Below are 22,690 nucleotides of genomic sequence, written 5' to 3'. Positions count from 1 at the left end.
GACTGAAAGAAAAAGAAGCATAATCTGGAGTTATTTCACTCCAGTTAACAACGATGAAGTTGAGTTAGCATGTCTAGACAAATGTACCATGTTATTGAACGTTTTGTTATTGTAAGGAGGTGTGTTGTACAAGATTTATTCACAGAATTAAACATTCTCAGAATATTTTTAATTTTCATGGTTTATGCAATGATCAGATTGCCATGTCAAAGCTACTGTACTCTACCAGCAAGGTTTGACGCATGCCTGACACACATTAGGTAAATGTCCCTGCCAAAACTGACTGAATGTGCAGTAGGTTCTACAGCCACGCGCAGCTCCGCAATAAGGCCGAAATATACTTCTGCGTCTCCGTTTACGGATGGGCAGGCGCACAGATAGGCACAGATACGGACGGATAGACTTCGTTTATGGTTCTCCGTAGGCTGTGGGTGCTGAAGACAATTCACCGCCAGAAGAGTAGGTGGCGCAATGGTTTTTTGTAAGTCGTCGTGGAGTGTTTATTTACCTAGGTTATCGAGAAGTCGGAGCAAATTGACAAATTAGTCGTTTCATCAATAACATATGCACATTTTCAGCAACTACACTGAACATTTCTCGTCACATTTTAATTCAGATTCTGATTGACATGTACTGTTTAGCTGAAATATGAATTGTGAAAACTTACAGCAATGGCGGTCAAAGGATTCTGTTTGTCCTGTTTATCACGGCAACCCCGCCCTCGCCCCTGACGCAAGCGGTTCTTAATACTGACCAATCACAGCCAAGGGGGTCTCCGTAGCTCTCCGTCGCTCTCCGAAATTACGACGGATAGTTAGAAAATTCAAGAGGTGCACGTCGAGCTCTCCGGGGCTCTCCGAGGGCTGACGGAGAGCTCGTAGAGGGTGTTCCACGGAGACGAGGGCGTTCCCATGTGTCCGTTTTTCAAAAAACGCAGAAGCATATATCGGCCTATAGGGGTTATACAGAAAACACTTCCGTATTCGGTAAAACAGGTCTCATCACTTTCGGATATGTACGCTCTATGCCAGGGCTCTTCAATTAGTTTGGAGCTGGGGCCGGTTCTTGAAACTGAGGCAAAGTCAGGGGCCGGAGGATATGAGTAATCACGGTAACAAATAAAGAAATTACAACAACATACTGAAGGAGTCAATATATTATATTTTGTAAGTGCATATAACAACATATGCCCAAGAGGCCGCATAGGCCCAAGGATTCAAAAATCAAACCAGGTGAGCAATAACCAAGCCATATTAACAGACAATTGGAGAAAATGCAATTAACTAACAAAAATGGAAGACTAAGGGCGGTGGGGGCCCCTGGGCTTGGGTCATTTTCGGGCCCTACCAACTATACATGACTTTAAATAGAACAAAATGATACATACACAAGCTACTATATGTATTTAGAGATCACGATTCTGAACAAACAACTAAACAAAGTAACATTATTTATGTGAATTGCTGAAGTCTATTTAAAATGTTTAATTAATCTGAATTATAAAAAAAAAATTGGTTTGAATGCATGATTCAACTACTCAAATACTTCACGTGTTTCATGGATGAATCAGCATTTTTGAACGAATCTCCTGAATTAACGATTCAATGACTAAATGTTCCCCAATGACAATTTTTTTTTAAAGTTATTAGGCGCGTTCGACATGGACTGACTTCATGCAGCACCGCAGCCGGCTGCAGGCGGCTGCCTTGAATCTGAGAATGCCATTGGCTGCTTCAAGTCAGCCGGGCTGCAGGCGGCTGCAGACGACGCCGGCGCTGCATGAAGTCGAATCTAAAATACCATGGTCTGGGTGAATACTCGATTCTGATTGGTTGCAGCCAATCAGCCAAGTAGTTCCAGCAAAACTGTTCACCGTTCTAAATTATTGAGCTGGCTACGTTGTATGAGCAAATAACATCTTTCCTTGGTATGAGCCTGTACAAAGTGTCTGAAATAAGTAACATTAACATCAGGGACGCAGTCACGCAGTCAAAACCTCCGTTTACAATTTTGAGAAACTTAACTAAGCAAAAATGTAATTACAACAATGAGTGACTTCAATATTTCTTTGAACCTATTTGGAAAATGTTACTTTTCTGAATTTACTGTGTCAGTCAGTGTCACGTAACCGCTCAACTCACATCCCATTCGATTCACCTCGCTAGTCAACCTAGCTCTACTTCAGACATGCTGCGGCCAACACATACAAATCTTGATTTGATTTGGGGACAATGACATGGCTAGATTGCTGGCTAGTCTTGTTGTTAAACATACTGTCAAATTATAATTACTGTTTGGAGAATATGTCAACTTTGACGCGATCATCTCACATCCATTTGCTATTCAACCCGCTACACATGCTGCGGCCGTACTGTAGCCTAGTACTAGTATATGGCCGATACCTTGTTCGTGAAAACCTTGATATTGATTTGGGGACAATGACATGGCTTGTTAGCTAGCTAGTCTTCATGTCAAACATATTGTCAAATTATATTTACGGTTTGTCAACCGTACACAATGTTCTTGTCTATGAATCTTGCTAGCATAACTTAGCTTTCTGGCTAATAGCTCAGTCCTCCGCTGCACGTAAACGGGCGGGGCCCCCTACAGGATGGGGCCCATGGGCTGGAACCCAGTCAAGCCCAATGGTAAGTCCGGCCCTGGTCACGAGTGAATTTTTATTTTTTCATAGTCACGAACTGAATGAGGATACCGGACCACACTCCGGGGGCCAGTACAAGATTCGGCCCGCGGGCCGCCTATTGAAGAGCCCTGCTCTATGCTGACATGGCGCTGTTTTACACAAGATGCCTCCAGTTTCCAATTTTATATCTCGGTGAATTCTGCCCCAAAAAGGTTGAGGAGGGCAGCCTTTAGAAGAAAAAGCGATTCCCCATTGATCTGTCGACTCTGAATTTTTATTTGGGTTGTGATAGTCTTATTTTAGCTCGCCCAGTAGACCCATAGACTTACTGTAGGTGGCAGTCACGTCTCGTTCGTGTCATGTCACAAAGTAAATCATTTTACATGTTGGTCAATTTTACACCAAAAAGGTTGAGGAGGGCAGCTTTCAAGAGATATGAGAATTCTGCATTCAGCCAGGTGGTACGATTTGCGAGTGATTTGTGTAAAACTTGCAATCTGAGTGAGACTGCGTCCCCCGGTACTAGGCTACATTGTTTTGACGTTAGCCAGAGTCAGACTCGGGTCGGTCACTGGCAGTGTGTTCACAATGTTGTATTTCCCTCCATTCTACACCCAAAACGTCAGGGAGGACTGCTTTTTGTAGATATGAGCCTGCTGAAGATAGCCAGGGTCTCTGATTTCTCAAAGCGAGCCTGTTTCATTCGTCATTTGCCTGTCTGAGAAAACAACCTCCGTTAGCCAGGCTAGTTTTGCCCGTTTCAGGCTATTTTAAGGTCTCTGACAGTCAGAATCACTGTTTACAGGCGAAGGTCCTTGTCCAAATGTGTATATTGACTGGTTTAGAGCTAAATACTCTTGCCAAAGCCTGGAATCGAACCAGTGTTTTGAGTGATTTTGCATGGGTCTCCGGACATTTCACACTGAGGTACGCAGTAAAAATCAATGTTAGGATTTTCCCGCATCTGGTAGTTAACCGGTTTGGATAAATACATGGTCCGGGTTTGCCGTTGGGTTAGCACAGCAGCGGAAGTGGTGAGACCTGTTTTCCGATATATACCCCATGGCGGCCTGATCTACTGGGCAGTCGATTTCTGGGACTACAACTCCACTGTCTGGATCCTCTTCAAATCCTGTGCCAATGATACTGGACACAGAAATTGCTATATTTGATTGGCTTAGATGGTTTTGGGAGCGGTGTTCCCGCCTCCTTCTACAGAGACACAATACTTTTTTGCAAGTAGCCTACACGAGTCATTTTCTACAGACACAAATCATTTTTGCAAGTTGCAAATCTTTTTTGCAAGTACACAAATCTTTTTTGCAAGTTACAAATCTTTTTTGCAAGTACACAAATCTTTTTTGCAAGTTACAAATCTTTTTAGCAAGTTACAAATCTTTTTTGCAAGTACACAAATAGTTTTTACAGAGCTCTCCTGGCAATAGTTTCACGCCATAGTTTTCGGGCAGTGGTGAACAGGCTCTCCGTAGACGGGGGCTCTGACCATAGATATATTCTATGGCTCTGACCAGAGCCATAGAAAAAGAGAGTTGCGACACTTCCATAGACTCCCATTGTTATCGAGGAATGCAGAAGTAAAGCGTGTCACATGCGACCTGTAGTTCCAAACATTGCATTTTCCACCGTTCAACCCCATTCATTTTTAGTGTCTCCGAAGCAAGTTAGCTGGTAAATTTATGAAAATCCTTCATTTTTTCATATTTTTACCACCACATATCAATTGTTATTAGTAGTATTTCATATAGCTAGCTTTAGATAAAGTTTATCGTAAGATTATAGCTTGTTTGATTCGAAACGCAGTTAGAGCTAGACTGTAGGTCTAGTAAGCAACACTTTTACTGAAGCTAGCTAGAGAGCACGTGTATCATAACCAGAAGTCAGTTGGCTTATAGTCTGTCAAATTAGTTCTAGTTATTGGTGTTCGTTGGCATACAAAGTAAGTCTTCTATAGAGCTCTTATTAGCCTAGTTAGTATAGCTAGCAACAATGAATTGCAGATTAAGGGGTCCGAAGCAAGTTAGCTGGTAAATTCACGAAAATCCTGCATTATTTCATATTTCGACCACCACATATCAATTGTTATTAGTAGTATTTTATATAGCCAGCTTTAGTTAAAGTTTATCGTAAGCTTGTTAGATTCTAAATGCAGTTGGAGCTAGACTGTAGGTCTACGTAAGCAACACTTTTACTCTAGCTAGCTGTACATGTATCATAGCCAGAAGATCACCGGATCACTACAAACAAAAGGAGTGGAAGAACACTGGACATATTGTACAATAAAATGTTTTATTGAATGCAGTTGGTTGCCTTGTTTATTCTGTTCTATTTACCGAACTCCTTTCTTGTCTTAAATTGAGCAGTTGCTGGTGATAATGGTTAGATTCAACTTGCATCAACTACTACAAATATAAGTGTTGTTAATGTGGTAAATTGTAAGTGGGCTGATGAATAAAAAAACGTTTAGCAAGTCCCATTTACTTCAACAGTCAAAGGTTAAACGTTAAGTGGAACAATATAGTCCTCATTAGGCTACTCTTTGGTATGTACAGTATGGTACAGTACAGTATGGTAGCTAGCATAGCCATTTCTAGCTCTGCTTCACAATATTGCGCTGTATTATAAGTTCATGTAATACATACATGTTAATAAAGTATCAGACATACATGATACAACACACCAGTAACCAATTGACATTGTGTTAATATACCGAAAATGTCCGTGAATCGAGATGGTGCTGCTGTCTGTCCCGCCGAAAACCATTCGAACAGGTTGACAGCAGTGGGGTTTTTGTTTAACTACAGCGAGCTACCGGAACAACGTGACAAAAAAGCTAGCTTTTTTCCTGTGTTTCACTGTCAGTGAGTGTTCACAATGTTGTATTTCACTCCATTCTACACCAAACACGTCAGGGAGGACTGCCTTTTGTAGATACGAGTCTGCTGAAGATAGCCAGAATATCGGATTTCTTTAACCAAGCCTGTTTCATTCATCATTTGCCTGAGAAACCGACTTCCGTTGGCCAGCTTCATTGAAAACCATTCAAACCGGTTGACAGCAGTGGGGCTTTTTGGAACTACAGTGAGCTACATGAACCACGTGATCACGTGTCGGCGAGATCAAAGCGTGTCGCAACTCTCTTTTTCTATGGCTCTGGCTCTGACTACGCATTACTATGACGTTGTAGTTATGCGACGGATACACACGACTCTTTTAGAAGCTGAAGCCTAACTCCACGCCGTACTAGTCTACTACTGTCTGTACCGAGTAATTTCTGGAATATTTGTAGCTGGCTAACTGGTAAATAGGAATTATTCCACTTTATTTGTAATGTTTATAATCTGATGTATTTTTCCAATAGCTGTGTTTTATAAATTTCACTGTCGGTGTTAGCGAAATTTAGTGGAAATGTATCTTATTCATTGTAGACGTATTCTAGTGCCATATTAGTCAAAACTACTCAAGCTTGCAAATTAGCTCCTAGCTACTCCACTAGCTAGTTAGGTTAACCAGCTTAGTTTGACAACGTATCTTACGCTTATTTTGTTCACTAAGTAGTATTCAATGTAGTCTGTAGTATTGGTTAGCCTGTTGGGCGAGTAGTGCTACCATACTCCAGTTATCGTGAATTTGCTCAAGTTTGACCTCCTCTATGTAGCTAGCTAGCTTTGTTAGCTGCGGTAGCCAAGCTCTCAGTGTTGGTCTACTGTCGTTAACTCGCTTACTTACAAAAACATTATTGGAGTCGGATTTCAAACTAATAAGCACGCTAGTGTAGTAATATAACATTGCGCACAGCCATATCCACAGATATTTGATGAATATTCTGAAGCTATCTAACTCTAGTCTGCTAACGCGTCATTACGTTCGGTTGTCTTCCACCATGCTAACGTAAGGTTTATTATATCAAGTCAGGAAATCACTGTATGTATATCTTATAACTAGAATAACGGGATTCAAGCAGTCCAGTACCCAGACTGCTCAACAGGACGAAAAATACAGTAACACAAATTATTATCATGCATTTTAAAAGGTAAGTTAGGCCATATCAAAGGCTTAGCCTACCCCATGATTATGTAAATTGTCATAGCCAATCATTTAGTAAATCATGTATGTTTCGTGTATGTAAAATACATCAAGCCATTACATTAAGGAATTTTTTGGGAGTGAGATTTGGGACTAATTAAAATGATTTGGTTTGAATCAAGATTATATATTTTTTACACTAAATGTAAATAATACAAATCAATTAAAACTCTAATAATAATAGAATAGAATAATAGATAATAGAAACTTAAAAAGTTTCTATTATCCTATATATTTTTTTACATTTGAAATTGCTTTTTAGGTTGATATTTTTGGTTACGGTTCGGCTTCTTAAAATAAATGTGATATCTTGTTCAATGTTTCCCCAAAGATTTTTTTTCAGGGTGGGTGGTAGACATAAATGTAGCCTACCATTATTTTTTTTAAGGAATTCACGTGACAGGCCCCACAAGGCAGTGTGAGATACCTGGCAGCGTGAACAGGTAGCCTAGCAAGATAAGAGAATCCTATTCTATGTGTTTATTAGGGCGTTTGTGGACGAGCAACATCAGTATGTTGCAACGAAACTAGCTAGCATAACACAGCTAGCACAGTATAGGCTACTCTTTGAGTATATGCAAGGAAGTAAATGCCATTGGCTATATGCACACGACACTGATTCTTATTTCTGGGATTTTTTTAAATGATAACAGGTTATGATAAGCCTTATCTATTGCTCTCTTAACCCTACACTCAGATTGTGAGGCTTCTACCTTATTTTCATTGACTGATAACAGGTTGCCCTCACGGAGATCTCTGCCGTTTCCAGATTTTTGCTGAAACTGAGAAAGACATGTTACATTACGTTATCCATAGAGAACATGACAGACCACTTATGCACAAACTTTAGTCGCAAATGAATTGAGCTTTTGAGGCGACGAGCAAAAAGCGAATTGCCTGTATGTATGAATACAGCTTTATCTTGCGTGTTTGTGTTTTTGGCCTAAATATATACATTTTGTCATGGTAGGGGAAACACTGCTTGGTCCATGGTTGATTGAAAGTTTTGTCTCATTTATTTCACCAATGGATGTGGCTAGAATGAGGTACTTACCGCTTCCAACCCACAAAATAGACACTTTGTTGAAGGATAAGGCTTGTAACATCATCTTTTGTAACAAGATACCTTGTTTACTTGCTAGGTATGCTGCTTGGGGGGGGGGGGGGGGGTTAGCTATCTAGCTCACCAGCATTGCTAACTAAACTAAGCTGTAAAACAAATATGTAATCACTGATGGGATGTAGTGTTCATGTAGGAAACCTTAAGATATAGGATGTGCTTGAATGCAAAATAAACCATATTTAACATGTTGAACAGCTACAAAATATCAGGGCGCCGCTTGAAGTTTTAAGATTCCTATATGTTTAATGTATGGACCTTCCTGCCAAACTAAATTACTAGACCAAATGTACATAATAGTATAGGCCCTACATTTTCTCATATTAGTGCTGTCAGTTAAACGCGTTATTAACGGCGTTAACGCAAACCCATTATAACGGCATAAATTTTATCGCGCGATAACGTTCTTTTTGGCCTAGCAAACGCTGTAGTTTTTTTTCACATGCTGTTGCAACAACTACTGACGTTAGAAAACTACAACACCACACCGGATCTAGCTAGACCGGAAACAAAACAACAGGCACGCCGCACTCACTTGTTTGGGCTTGCGAGCCGGAGAGTAGTAGGCTAACGTTACGTTTTGAGTGGATGGCGAGCGCGAGACGCCGAAATGGATGCCAATAAGATTCTGAATGGAAAGTTTACTTTTAAAAAGTTGCCAAATTCATTGACAAGACCAAAGTGATCTGTGTGTTTTGTCATTGTGAACTGAGCTATCATCGCAGCACGTCCAGTCTGAAATACCACTTGATGGCCAAGCACACAGCTGATGCGAGTTCTCCGCCCCCTCGTCAAAGCCAGGCGATTGATGTTGTTTTCAATCTAAAAAAAACATTTGTACCAAGCAATCTGATCCACTTTTCCATGTTGATAAGAGCATTAAAATGAGAAAAAAATTATTGGACAAAAAGAAATCAAGGGACATTTAGAATAGATAAAAATGTGCGATTAATTGCGATTAATCGCAAGTTAACTATGCCATTAATGCGATTAATCGCACTTAAATATTTTAATCGTTTGACAGCACTATAAATTACTTGTCTGTGCAAACTTTCATGGCAATTAAAACCCTTTCTGATTCTGACAAATTCCTACAGGAGGGATAAAAGAAGCTCTTGGTGGAAATCCCTTGTTAAAAATCACTGCTCTTTTCTTCCTATTTGGCAGTTTATTCTATAAATTGTCATCGTCATCTTCCGCTTGTCCGGGGTCGGGTCACGGGGGCAGCAACCTAAGCAGGGAGGCCCAGACTTCCCCGGCCACTTCCACCAGCTCTTCCTGGGGGACCCCGAGGCGTTCCCTGGCCAGCCGAGAGACAGTCCCTCCAGCGTGTCCTGGGTCTTCCCCGGGGCCTCTTCCCAGTGGGACGTGCCCAGAACACCTCACCAGGGAGGCGTCCAGGAGGCATCCTTATCAAATGCCCGAGCCACCTCAACTGGCCCCTCTCGACACGGAGGAGCAACGGTTCTACTTTGAGCCCCTCCCGGATGACCGAGCTTCTCACCCTATCTCTAAGGGAGAGCCCGGACACCCTGCGGAGAAAACTCATTTTGGCCGCTTGTATTCGCGATCTCGTTCTTTCGGTCACTACCCACAGTTCGTGACCATAGGTGAGGGTAGGAACGTAGATCGACTGGTAAATAGAGAGCTTCGCCTTTTGGCTCAGCTCCTTCTTCACCACGACGAACCAACGTAGAGCCCGCATCACTGCGGACGCCGCACAGATCCGCCTGTCGATCTCGCGCTCCATTCTTCCCTCACTCGTGAACAAGACCCCGAGATACTTGAACTCCTCCGCTTGGGTCAAGATCTCCCCGACCCGGAGATTGCACTCCACCCTTTTCCGGTCGATAACCATGGCCTCAGATTTGGAGGTGCTGATTCCCATCCCAGCCACTTCGCATTCGGTTGCGAATCGCTCCAGTGAGAGCTGAAAGTCACGGCCCGATGAAGCCATCAGGACCACATCATCCGCAAAAAGCAGCGACCCAATCCTGAGGTCACCAAACCGGACCCCCTCAATGCCCTGGCTGCGCCTAGAAATTCTGTCCATATAAGTTATGGACAGAATACCGGGACATGATCGAAGCTCTCCCGGAGGTGGGAGTTGAAGCTCCTTCTGACAGGGGATTCTGCCAGCCGTTCCCAGCAGACCCTCACATTACGTTTGGGCCTGCCAGGCCTGACCGGCGTCCTCCCCCACCATCGTAGCCAACTCACCACCAGATGGTGATCAGTTGACAGCTCCGCCCCTCTCCTCACCCGAGTGTCCAAGACATTCGGCCTCAGGTCCGACGACACGACTACAAAGTCGATCATCGAACTGAGACCTCGGGTGTCCTGGTGCCAAGTGCACATATGGACACCCTTATGCTTGAACATGGTGTTCGTTATGGACAAGCCGCGTCTAGCACAGAAGTCCAACAACAAAACACCGCTCGGGTTCAGATTGGGGGGGCCGTTCCTCCCAATCACGCCCCTCCAGGTCTCACTGTCGTTGCCCACATGAGCATTGAAGTCCCCCAGGAGGACGAGGGCATCTCACGGAGGAGCGCTTTCCAGCAACCCCCCCCCCCCAGAGACTCCAAAAGGGGTGGGTACTCTGAGCTGCCGTTTGGTGCGTAAGCACAAACAACAGTGAGGACCCGTCCCCCCACCCGAAGGCGGAGGGAGGCTACCCTCTCGTCCACCGGGGTGAACCCCAACGTACAGGCACCGAACCGAGGGGAAACAAGTATTCCCACCCCAGCTCGACGCCTCTCACCGAGGGCAACTCCAGAGTGGAAAAGAGTCCAGCCCCTCTCAAGGAGAGTGGTTCCGGAGACGATGCTATGCGTCGAGGCGAAGCCGACTATATCTAGCCGGAACCTCTCTAGAACGCGCACCAGCTCAGGCTCCTTTCCCGCCAGCGAGGTGACGTTCCACGTCCACAGAGCTAGCTTCTGCAGCCAAGGATCGGACCGCCAAGGCCCCCGCCTTCGGCCGCCGCCCGTCTCACACTGCACCCAACCCCGTGACCCCTCCTGTAGGTGGTGAGCCCACTGGAAGGGGGTCCCACGTTGCTTCTTCGGGCTGAGCTCGTCCGGGCCCCATGGGGAAAGGCCCGGCCACCAGGCGCTCCCCATCGAGCCCCACCCCTGGGCCTGGCTCCAGGGGGGGGCCCCGGTGACCCGCTTCCGGGCAGGGGCAACTGGGAAGCATTGTTCTTTTTCTTCATGGTGGGTTTTTGAGCCATGCTTTGTCTGGTCTTTCACCTGAAACCTGTTTACCCTGGGTGACCCTACCAGGGGCATAAAGCCCCCGACAACATAGCTTCCAGGATCATTAGGACACGCAAACCCCTCCACCGCGGTAAGGTGGGGACTCAGGGAGGGGTCTATAAATTGTATAATTCTATAAGCCTTTCTTCTAAATTGATACAGTGCCACCAAATGTTGCAATGCCGAATTGCAGTTCCAATTGACAGAAATCCACAGAGAGCAACGCTTGTTACAAGATAGTGTTTTCCGTCAGTACCCACACTAGTAGCACTGGCTACTGGAAGTGCTGCAACATTAAGGGCATTCACACCAGCAGCGGTGTGGGGATTTCATAGCTGGTCCTAACCAGACCCTCGTACATTTCATTTGTACAGAGGGTCTGGGATCGCTCCATTGACAACCATTAACTTCCTTGAAGGTGGGTACTCTGTTGAAGTTTAAAACTATTGGATCTGCCCAGAGCCACTCTGATCTGCCATAATTAATCGCTAGCATTCGCCTTAGCCAACCCCTTCACCACTACTGTAACGGAGCTAGCTGCCATAGCTGGAAAATCAAACTTTTCCCGAACCCCGTGGGGAGGAGGGCCACAACTTCATGGCCACCAACAAAACTCAACAAGGATTGTTCTTGCTCCGGCTTTAACTTATGGATATTCGGCAGCGTTGCCACAACCGACCGAATAGCTTCGCTCGCATCTTTCTCCGCCGCCATTACTGAACTACAACTCAAACTAGAGAGGGTACAATTTCTGGGGAAATTATAGGGTGTGCTTGCTTGCGTCGGTTGCAGGTGGGTCCGTCCTCTAAGTTGTTCCCTTCTAGTGATATTTTCAAGCATTTAGCCTACTCATATTGCATATTTCATTAAGAACACCCTTTTTGAAACAGCTGCGAACCCCCTTTGAAACAAGCTACTGTAACAACGTCACTGGCAGTATATTTCAGATGGAATCGCGATTCAAACAGTACCGTCTGCTAACTGAAAATATGCCCCCCAAAACTTAAATAAGTTTGACATTATTGTAGGGGGAAATGGCTAATTCAAAATAAGTTTGCTAGAGGCAAGCTAGCTGCTGTTGCTCCACATTTCACTGATTGTTTGAAAGCGCCGGAAATGAGAACGTTTCTTTTGACAAAGTTTAGCTGTGTCTTTGAAGACAGTACTACACTGCCAGTGGGCGAGCCAAGTCTGAGGCTAACGTCAAAACAAGCCGCGGTGTCACTCAAATTCCAAGTTTTACACAAATCACAAAATATGCTGACCCGCTGGCTGTCTTTGCAATCGCCATATCTTTAAAACACTGCCCTCCTTCTGATTTTCGATGTAGAATTGACCCTGGTACGAAATTAAGAAAATACTCATCAAGAGAACGACAACAGCTGATGCAATCGTCAACGGAGGCTGACGGGGCTCTCACGTAGCAAAGCAAAGTTTTACAGCAACCTACATTAAAATCTCACCATCTGGCTGTCTTCACAATAGTCATATCGTCATATCATTGCCCTCCTTCTGTTTTTTGGTGTAGAATTGACCGAACTATAAAATTACGAAAATACTAGACTACTATGACGCTTGCATGGCTGCCGCCTAGGCAGTCTCACGGGCGACCCGCACTCGCTCAAATTACAGACTTTCACAACCTAAATAAAAAATACGAGATGGCAGTTCCACTCGAAATTGTTTTCTCAACAAAGCCCAATGGTTGGTAATTTTGGGAGTTGGCATTTTTCACTCATAATCCAAGCTCCAACTTGCGTGCTAGAACGTCTATCACGTTGTATCCATGCGTCGTTGCTAACGTGTGCTGACGTAGTGACGTAGGCTAGCACTGAGTACCCTTCGTTGACAGAAGGCACTTTTTGGCACAAAAAAAAAAATTCTACTTAAACCATGCAACGGAACGGAAATAAAAATACAAGCAACTCAATTGCTACCAAGACGAAACTTTTGACACCTAGGTTGTCTATGTAGTCCAAATATTGACTGAGACTTAGGGGGGAATACATAATAATAATAATAATAATAATAATAATAATAATAATAATAATAATAATAATATATGTGAGAGAAAAAAGGTTGTGCCCTTGCCGAAGGCAAAGCACACCCAACTAGTGCACGACATCAACGTCATCGTTCTCAGCCACTCCCTGATTGGATAAAATTGTTTCTGAAAACCGACTAATACACCAAAATCCCAGACCTAGTACAGAAGCAAAATGAAAATTGAGCGGAAGTACGTAGGAGGGCAGAGCCAGGCTAGGGATTTCATGCTGTGCTAGTATGAAATAAAAGTTGGAAGCTACGTTCAGCTAGCTAGTTACATTTATCTATTGGCGTCATTGTTTGCATTGTCTGTTTTACAAAAACACAAAAGTGTGGTTATGGCTAAGTTGACACCAGCTATGTTTTTGTTTTATAATCTAGGTAATCATACACAAATGTATTAGCACCAAAACGTTGAGACGGCAAGAATATGGACATCACGTGTTTCTATTTGGGGTCCGTTGATTGGCTGCCAGCCCCAGTGACACAAAAGTTTACAGTTCTCAACTTTTTCAAATCCAGACTCATACACTTTGCTCATACACTCATACACATAGAAAGTTTGTTGTTGGTTTTACTTCTAAGCCAAGTTGGCTCCTTTTCCCTCAACAAATTAATTTCTGCCAGTTAGCGCTATTGTCCAACTAGCCAGTGCTGCGTTTCCCGAAAGCGTCGTAAGCCTAAATTGATAGTAGAATCCATCGTACGACAAATCTTAGTTTTACGGGCCGTTCCCAAAGACACCGTAGCTAAAGTGTCTCTTGAAAATTCGTAGCTCTTGAAATCACATAGATTAGACACGTTGTTTGGGAAACGCACGTAAGAAATATCGATGGTTTCGTTATTTTGCTCGATCGTTGCTGGGCTGCGTTTCCCGATAACGATGGATCTTAGCTATTACGAGGGTTCTCTACAAGCAAAATGACAAACCATCGTTATTTCTTAAGTGCGTTTCCAGAACATGCTTGTAAGAAGAACCCTTGTACGTGTCTCTTAATACGGTTCCTGGATGCGAAAATGTGATTGCAACTTCAAGACTTTTGTTCAATAAACTTTAAAGGGGTCATTGATTGCAAAACCGATTTGACCTTGTCATAGTTGAATAACGAAAGTTCGGTGGGTAAAATGGACATAAAGTGAACCTCAAAGTCCAGTGGGCCTCATTCACCAATATCTTCCTAAGTTATTTCTTAAATTTGTTCTTAAGTTCCTAAGAGAAATCTTTGTGATTCATGACGTGTTCTTAAACAGCAGAATTGTTCCCAGGTGTGTTCTTAGAATGATGAATCCCAATATTTCGTAAGTTGAAAGCTCGTGCCCCGTTGCTCCTATTTAGCATAGGTAAACGCCCCGTTAATTCCCATAAAAGGGCATGATATGGCAGGGCCATACTGTGCACACTCAGAGAAATGTCAAAACGACGTGGTAAAGAAATATTAGTTGCAAGATTATAAAGCAGACAAAATATTCAATTTTAAATTAGAACGGAAGAGAACGGTATAACTACTTATTTTGCGCTAACATGTCAGCTCAATTGTGCGTAAGAGTGCTCTTGGGTGTGCGTACATTCTGTTCTTACCTAAGAACAAATCCCAAATAAGAAAACATTGGTGAATGCCAGAATCTTTGTGAAAAATGCGTAAGTGGGGTTTAAGAGCAAATTTGTTCTTAAGAACATTTGGTGAATGAGGCCCAGTGACACCTCTTTCCTATCTAAATCTCACAATTTGAAACTGCAGCTGTAAAACAATCGGTTTCGAAAAAGCAGAATTAGTGACGTCACAAATGTAGCATCACCTTTGTCACGCCCCATCATTTACATACAGACCAGCCCTCTGGTGTTCTGGCCCAGGATCTCACACTAGTTTAGCTGCGCGCTGCTCTGTGTACTTCCACAGGAATTACAAAGGAGAAAGTTTGGACGTTTTTTTAAGGATATTGAAAATGGACCATCGTAAATGCAGTGTTCCAGGCTGTACAGAGGACAGTTTTGAAAACCTGGGACAATGTAAAGCAGGATTTGCTATGACGCTGTTACTGAAAAGAGGTGCTGTTCCGACCTTATGTTCATCACAACCGCAAACTGTAGTATGATGTCATTAACAGTTATTAGCAATGCTAACGTATCCTGCCTGTATCTAGTATCGGTAGAATATGTGATGATTTAGTTTATTGGCAATGGGGCTAACGTTATTTCATGTTCCTGGCTGTGTTTCATTCAAATAAATAACCTGTGTTGTCATTTAAATCTACAATTCAAGATGCATGTTTGTCCAGATCTATTTTTCAGCAAGATAGCTATAGCTAACTGAAGCTGAGTTGAATCACGATAGTTTGTTTGCTAAGCTGTAGTGCTAACGTTACCCACCTAAGTCGATCCCGTTTGCTTCGACAACAGAAGTGGAAACAACTAACGTTATCATTTCAAATGGTATCTAGTCAATCTGTTTAAAACAGTGTTGTGTAGACGCAATAGATTTATTTGTAAGTTTTTATTTCAAGTCTCCACCTTTGATGTTTCAGTGAGTGCTGTTGGCAGTGTTGCGTCTTTGCTCCGCAGCTTCGCTCATTGTAGAACAACCAATCAGCGCGCAGCTCATCTATACATATTCATATATATAGAATAGAATATATTCATGAGCATACCATAAAAGGAGAAAACCTCTTGTTTTTTCATAGGGAGATTTCACAGGATGCATCAGGGCTCATAGGACAGCACCCGGGCCATTTTCAGGCCAACCAATGTTACATACCCCATTCGGAGACCTTAAGGAACCCAGTCAATCACCCCTTTAACAAAAATAATTGCCCTCCTACGTACTTCTGCTCAATTTGCATCTGTACTAGGTCTGGGATTTCGGTGTACCGTATTTTACGGAAAATAAGCAGCGGCTTGTACTCAGATTTTATAGTTTTGTGCTTGTGCGGCTTATATTTCGAAGCGGCTTATAGTCCGGTTTTAGAACAAAAAAGTGGCTTCTCTCAAGATCTCTACTGACCGTGCAGCTAATTTTATGCTCAACACTTGAACGGGGGTTTATTACTTGAAAGAGGAATTATTTACTGTTTTCTCAGTTACCCTATCAGGGCTTGGAAATACAGTGACTTGCTAAAGTAGGCAAATGGCTAGTAGAATGGCTAGTAGAACTAGGGAGTCAGGTAGCTGAGCGGTGAGGGAAGCGGGCTAGTAATCAGAAGGTTGCCAGTTCGATTCCCGGCTGTGCAAAATGACGTTGTGTCCTTGGGACAAGGCACTTCACCCTACTTGCCTCGGGGAGAATGTCCCTGTACTTACTGTAAGTCGCTCTGGATAAGAGCGTCTGTTAAATTACTAAAAGACTAAAGAACATTTCATAATAATTTCAGTTAATCAAACAGCTGCAAACCCAGTGAAATGTTATAGGCTAGGCTAGCTATCATCGCTAACAACATTACTAATTCAACTTTGGTAGTCTAACCAAGCTCTTTGTAAGTTTGTTTTAGATATAATTGTATATGATAGTGTGGACAATAAGACACGGACGCGGTCTCTTTTCATAACTTGTATTTTACCACTACTCTTCTTGACATCGCCATTCGAACAGCCCTCACTGATTTCACATAATGCTTTCAGCATCAAGCCTACGGCAACTCCCGGGGGACAAAACACCCATGTCCATTACCACATAGAAAGGTCTGCTACAGTAGGCTATCCTCAGGATTTGCAAGCTAGCTAAACTTATAATATATCTAAATAATTTTGTAGACATAACAATGGATCCTGTCACTAAATGAGTGGCTTCATTTCTGCACATAGTATCCACAACCGAAGTGTGTAACAGTTACACAATGCTGTAAGATCGCCTATACTCATGCATTGCTCTTGGTACCCAGAATGCCCTGCGGCAAGCTGAAAAGCTACTAAATTAAGGGCATTAGCTTAGTTAAATAAGCATTGTTTGGAGTTCTATTGTTGTGTTCGTTCTGTTTTGATATGTGTAATGCTATGGTCTATAGTTGAGATAATTTGAGTGTTCACCCTGATTGGGAATGTTGTCTAGTTAGATCGCTATCCAAGCTGTCCACAGCCATAGCATGAACGTTTAAGTGATCATTTGTCAGCATTGGGCCACGCAACGGTAACATTGTTTGCTTATAAAGTGCGGCTTGTACGCCAGTGCGGCTTATACTGCCTTGCGGGGCCCAAAGCTACATAACTAGCCATAGTTGGATAACTATTGCTACATTTGTATAATATTAGCATCATATTCCCGATTCCATTTATCAAACACCATGTTCTGATTACTAGGGTTTTCCAAAAAATTGTATCGGATAAGAATCTAATTTGCAACAGTATCGATACCAACAGTGCCATCTTCGCCTCCTCCAGTTGACACACAACTTCACACACGGCACCGCTGCAGAGAGGCAGGCACAACCCCTCCTATGGCGTCCGTTTTGTTAAAAGTCGCAAGCGCATAGATTCTTTCACATGCGCAGATATAAACTTTTCACTCGTACAATATAAGGACTTATATATAAGGACACAAATTCAACAACTGAGTTGTACAAGTATCTGCGAGCGCCTGGCACGCTCTCATAGGTTAAAACTGCTCACTTCTGCGTGCAGTAAATTTCTGTTCGCTCTGCTGATTTCTGCTGGCGCAAGTCTACATGACTTTTGACAATTTGGGGGCGGAAACCTATGGATATTTTTTTGCACTACCCTTTTTAGTTATGTTACTGTCATTTTCTTTTTTGCACTATGTTAAAAATAATAAAGAAAAAATTATGTATGCCTCTTTTTTCATGGGTGTGGAGGTGGGATATATAAATTAGATGGTACAAGCAAGCTATATCAGGGCTCAAAATAAACTTTTTTACTTGGTAGCCCTGGGTTAACCCCAACCGAAGCAAAAATGTAGGAGCACCAACCGAATATTAAGGATAGGGTTAGCTAACTGTCACATGACAAGGGGAGTACATTAACAAGGTGTGATTGGTTAATATTGGCCATCAACCTGAAATCTGCATGAAAGTTAAGAACGTAAAGATGAAGTGTAATTGGTTATGTAGCGTTGGATAGAACGGTGGACCGGTCACTGGATCAGCTCACAACAGGCACACACTGGTGCAGTAGGCTAATTAGCGAGCATTTGAAAGAAATTAAAACGGGTCGCACCATAACGATTATTTGAACTTGCACAAATGCTCCCAAATATATTTTGAGGTTGCAGACATACCAATTTGGGAGTGTATGCTTCCAAAATGGTCGCAATTTCAAGCCCTGTATATGTAATTATTCAGCTGTCACTGTTATTACATTATTGTACTCACTTTTCTCCATTGGTGTAATTGTCTCTTTCAGGGTCTCCCCCACAATACATACTAGAGGCCTGGACCTCCTTGAAAATGACAGACACAAAGAGGCTTGCCTTCTCAATCATCCAGTTTCTTCACGATCAATTTCACTCTGGGAATTTATCATCAGATGCCCAGGAAAGTCTAGAGGGTAAGATATCTTTTACCTATTTTAATTGTAATTATACACCTCAATCAGTAAAGATGCAGATCTTCATAGACTTCACTTACAGTATGTAGGCGTAGATTTAGTTCTTACAAGAATCAGCGGTCTTTATCAATGACAAAAGCAGTCCCATTATTCATAGCTATTCTGCAGTCTCCACTACTATGCATTGGACAGACTACACTATTAAATACGTTGCTTTACATTGAATTCTAATGAGCGTACATTGCCTTAATTTTTCTGCAGTTGCTGTCCAATGTCTGGAAACAGCCTTTGAGGTCTCAACGGAGGATCAGAGTCTAGCTGTTACGCAAACTTTACCTGAGATTTTTGCCTCTGCCACACCTAAGGTAGACCGTTCATATTTTTTTCAAGTGCTACCTTTCCTCCTCCCTTTAAAATGTGATATTATATTCAATGCTTGATATTGAAGGCAGGGTTGGTCATGTTGTTGAGATGCACTTTTTGTCATTTGTTGACAAGCTTCACGTTTTGATGGCAACCAATAAACCTAAAGACATACAATAGTTTTGGGAGAATGAGCAGCGGGCTCTTTTAATGGGTCACCAAGCGATGGAAACATTTTTGGGGCTTCTGTGATTGGTTTACCCTTGTACATTCACGTAGCCAATGAGAACAGAGCTCCCCAATAGGGCGGAGGTCCACAATATATAGAAAATGAAAGGATTTAAACCAAAATATCCCACCTGCTCCTTTCAAAGCCACTCAATGCCTGATTACTGCTGGAGATAGTTACACAGACAAGTAGCCCGTCCAATCATTGAGGTCAGTCTGAACTTAATCATTGTAAATCAGAGAGAAGAGGTGAGCAAGGAGTAGGACAAGCCAGAACTGAGGAGAAGGTCTCAGGAGATGAAGAATCCACAGAACAATGCATTACAATTCCCTTTATACCCAAGACCAACCAATCAGACCAAATCTTGAATGGGGTGTGAGAGCCATCAAGTTGAGACCGTCCAGAAACTCCAGACTTTAGCATATAGAGGTGGGGGCAGGTTTGACACCCAGCCTTACAGTGGGTAACGTTAGCACTACAGCTTAGCAAACAAACTATCGTGATTCAACTCAGCTTCAGTTAGCTCTAGCTATCTTGTTGAAAAAATGATCTGGACAAACATGCATCTTGAATTGTAGATTTACATGACAACACAGGTTATTTATAGGAATGAAACAGTCAGGAACATAACGTTAACGTTAGCCCCATTGCCAATAAACTAAATCATCACATATTCTACCGATGCTAGATACAGGCAGTATACGTTACCATTGCTAATAACTTAACGACAACATCATACTACAGTCTCAGGTTTTCAAAACTGTCCTCGGTGAAATGGTTCAAGCAAATGTATAATTGAGTGTCGAACTGCGCAGGGATCTTTTCATAGACAAACATCACAGCCCGTCGAGTGTTTGGTTCCTTTGGAAAACCGACTGTTTTACAGCTAAATTTTTTAATTGTGAGATTTGCATAGGAAAGAGATGTCAATGGACTTTGAGGTTCACTGTATGTCCATTTTACCCATTGAACTGTCGTTATTCAACTGTGACAAGGTAAATTCGGTTCTGCATCAATGACCCCTATAAATTCGGTCACAAGGCTGTTTCCACTAGATGCTCATTTCTCTGTGCCGGTCAACATAGCGTTTCTGCTCTTCTGCACTTTTCTCATCACATTTAAAGCTGACACAGTACATAAACATGGCATAGGCAGTTGTAATGGGGTGTGGTCGTTTAAGAATAGATAGTGTTTCCTCTAGGATTCCTCAGAGAAATTTTTGCAATGGGGGCAGGTCTGTCCGAACCCCCACAGGTTAATGTAATAGTCTAATAGCTAATGTAATATTTCACATATTTTCGTCATATTTCACCCAAAGCAATAAGGTTAGGCTATTTAAAGACACCTTCCACTCATAAAGTATGTTCTAAATGGCATAGATGTTACTAGATGTTACTCCAACCATCTGTAAAAACAGATTAAGACTATCCTTTATTTGTCTCACACATTGTGAACACACACACACACACATGCGGAGAGCGGCGGAGTGCACCCGGGGGCCCAGACCAAGTGCTCACCACATGATATGGCAAGAAACAGGGGCAGGAGAGCAATCTGAGAATGTGCAAAACAGGACCGCCACCAATGGAGTCTAAGGGTGTGCCAATTTATTACCCCTACCCATTTTAAAGGGGTGATTGACTGGGTTTTTGGGGTATTTCACACTGTTCCTTAAGGTCTCCGAATGGGGTATGTAACATTGGTTGGGTTGAAAATGGCCCGGGTGCTGTTCTATGCCCCCTGAGAGATCCTCTGAAATGTTCCCAGGAAAAAACACTAGCTTTTTTCCTTTTATGGTATGCTCATTAATATTTAGATGAGCTGCGCGCTGATTGGTTGGTTTTCAACAAGTGAAGCTGGGGAGCAAAAACACAACACGGCCAACAGCACTCACTGAAACACCGAAGGAGACTTGAAATAAAAACGTGCAACACTGTTTTCAACAGATTGACTAGATATCATTTGAAATGATAACGTTAGTTGTTTCCACTTCTGTTGTCGAAGCAAACTGGATTGACTTAGGTGGGTAGAACGTTACAGCTTATAGCAACCAAACTATATTGTGATTCAACTCAGCTTCAGTTAGCTAGCTCTAGACATCTTGCTGAAAAATAACCTGACAAAGATCTGGACAAACGTGCATCGTGAATTGTAGATTTACATAACAACACGGGTTATTTATTTGAATGAAACAGTCAGGAACATGAAACAACGTTAGCCCCATTGCCAATAAACTAGGCTAAATCATCACACATTATACCTATGCTCTTGCGTTAGCAAGCTAAACTAGTTTACATGCCTACAGTCTGGGGTTGTGTCTATTACCGAACACTTTACGAACTACACTGCAATACAGTGCACTACAATACAGTGCACTTAAATCTGTAGTGCACGCCGTCGCTGATTAGTGCCGTCTCAAATGGAACACTTACGTTAACCACTTGGCAGAAGTGACGGACGCAAATCTGCTCGCGGCACCCGCGAATGTAAGGCGGAAGAGGCGGAAGTGACGGACTCAAATTCGTCCGCCATTATTTTAGAAATGAAATGCCAGAGAACAGGCTCTGGAAAAGCTGCCGAAAGGGCTCCTCCTCTTCCGCTACGTAGCCAATATGGCACCCGTTTAGGGCGAGTAGTGTCCATCGTTGTACACTGCATTTTTTGACCGTTTGCAGTGCGTCATCCGGGTACTTTCAGTGCACTGAATTCTGCTGGTTCTGTCAGTGTAAGCGCCCTAAGCACTGAAAGTCAGTGCTCGAAGTGCACAAGTGCGCGGTAGTAGACACAGCCTAGGTGTTTTCGCTATCTAGCTGTTCTTGCATTCCTTGCAAATCAGCGTTAATAAAAAGAGTCTAGCTAACATTGACTAGACGGGCATGGCTGATGTTTGTCTATACCGTAGCGTAGAAGATCCCTGTGCAGTTCGACCCTCGACACATTTGCGCGAACCATTTCACCAAGGACGGTTTTGAAAACATGGGACAATGTAGCTAAAGCAGGATTTGCTATGAAGCTGTTGCTGAAAAGAGGTGCGTTCTGACCTTACGTTCATCACAACCGCAAGCTGTAGTATGATTTTGTCAGTAACAGTTATTAGCAATACTAACGTATCATGTATGTAGCACCTGCCTTTCTCCAGTTCTTTCAAATAGATCATCTAGACAGGCGTTAGAAATAGGCCAGACTGCTATTTGTTTTCTGACTATTTTTTCGGAAGTTTCCCTTCTAATGCCGACTACAGCTAATCTAGGTAGTCATTTGCTAAGTAAAGTATGTTGATGTGTTTAGAAACGTATTTAGCATTCTACCTATGCTAGATACAGGAGACGTTAGCATTGCTAATAACTGTTACCGACAAAATCATATTGTAGCCTACTTACAGCTTGCGGTTGCGATGAGCGTACGGTCGGAACAGCACATCTTTTCAGGTTCA

At 42.8% G+C, this 22,690-nt stretch overlaps 1 protein-coding gene across 2 annotated transcripts in view; it reads left to right on the top strand.

Annotated features, from left to right (window-relative positions):
- The first annotated feature begins 5,855 nt into the window (after nucleotides 1-5,855).
- The window catches only part of sgta (small glutamine rich tetratricopeptide repeat co-chaperone alpha), a 44,476-nt gene continuing 27,641 nt past the window's right edge, over nucleotides 5,856-22,690 (top strand). For both annotated transcript variants that reach the window (XM_067230517.1, XM_067230516.1), the window contains exons 1-3: nucleotides 5,856-5,962; nucleotides 18,522-18,665; nucleotides 18,927-19,030. In XM_067230517.1, the coding sequence (XP_067086618.1) occupies nucleotides 18,566-18,665; nucleotides 18,927-19,030 (204 nt within the window). In that variant the 5' untranslated portion in view covers nucleotides 5,856-5,962; nucleotides 18,522-18,565. The remainder of the gene's footprint in view (nucleotides 5,963-18,521; nucleotides 18,666-18,926; nucleotides 19,031-22,690) is intronic.

The sequence above is a fragment of the Osmerus mordax genome, chromosome 27 (assembly GCF_038355195.1).
Source record: "Osmerus mordax isolate fOsmMor3 chromosome 27, fOsmMor3.pri, whole genome shotgun sequence".
In the NCBI taxonomy this organism is placed as follows: Eukaryota; Metazoa; Chordata; class Actinopteri; order Osmeriformes; family Osmeridae; genus Osmerus; species Osmerus mordax.
The sequence above is the reverse complement of the archived record's forward strand: the minus strand, read 5'-3'. Positions and strand labels throughout refer to the sequence as shown.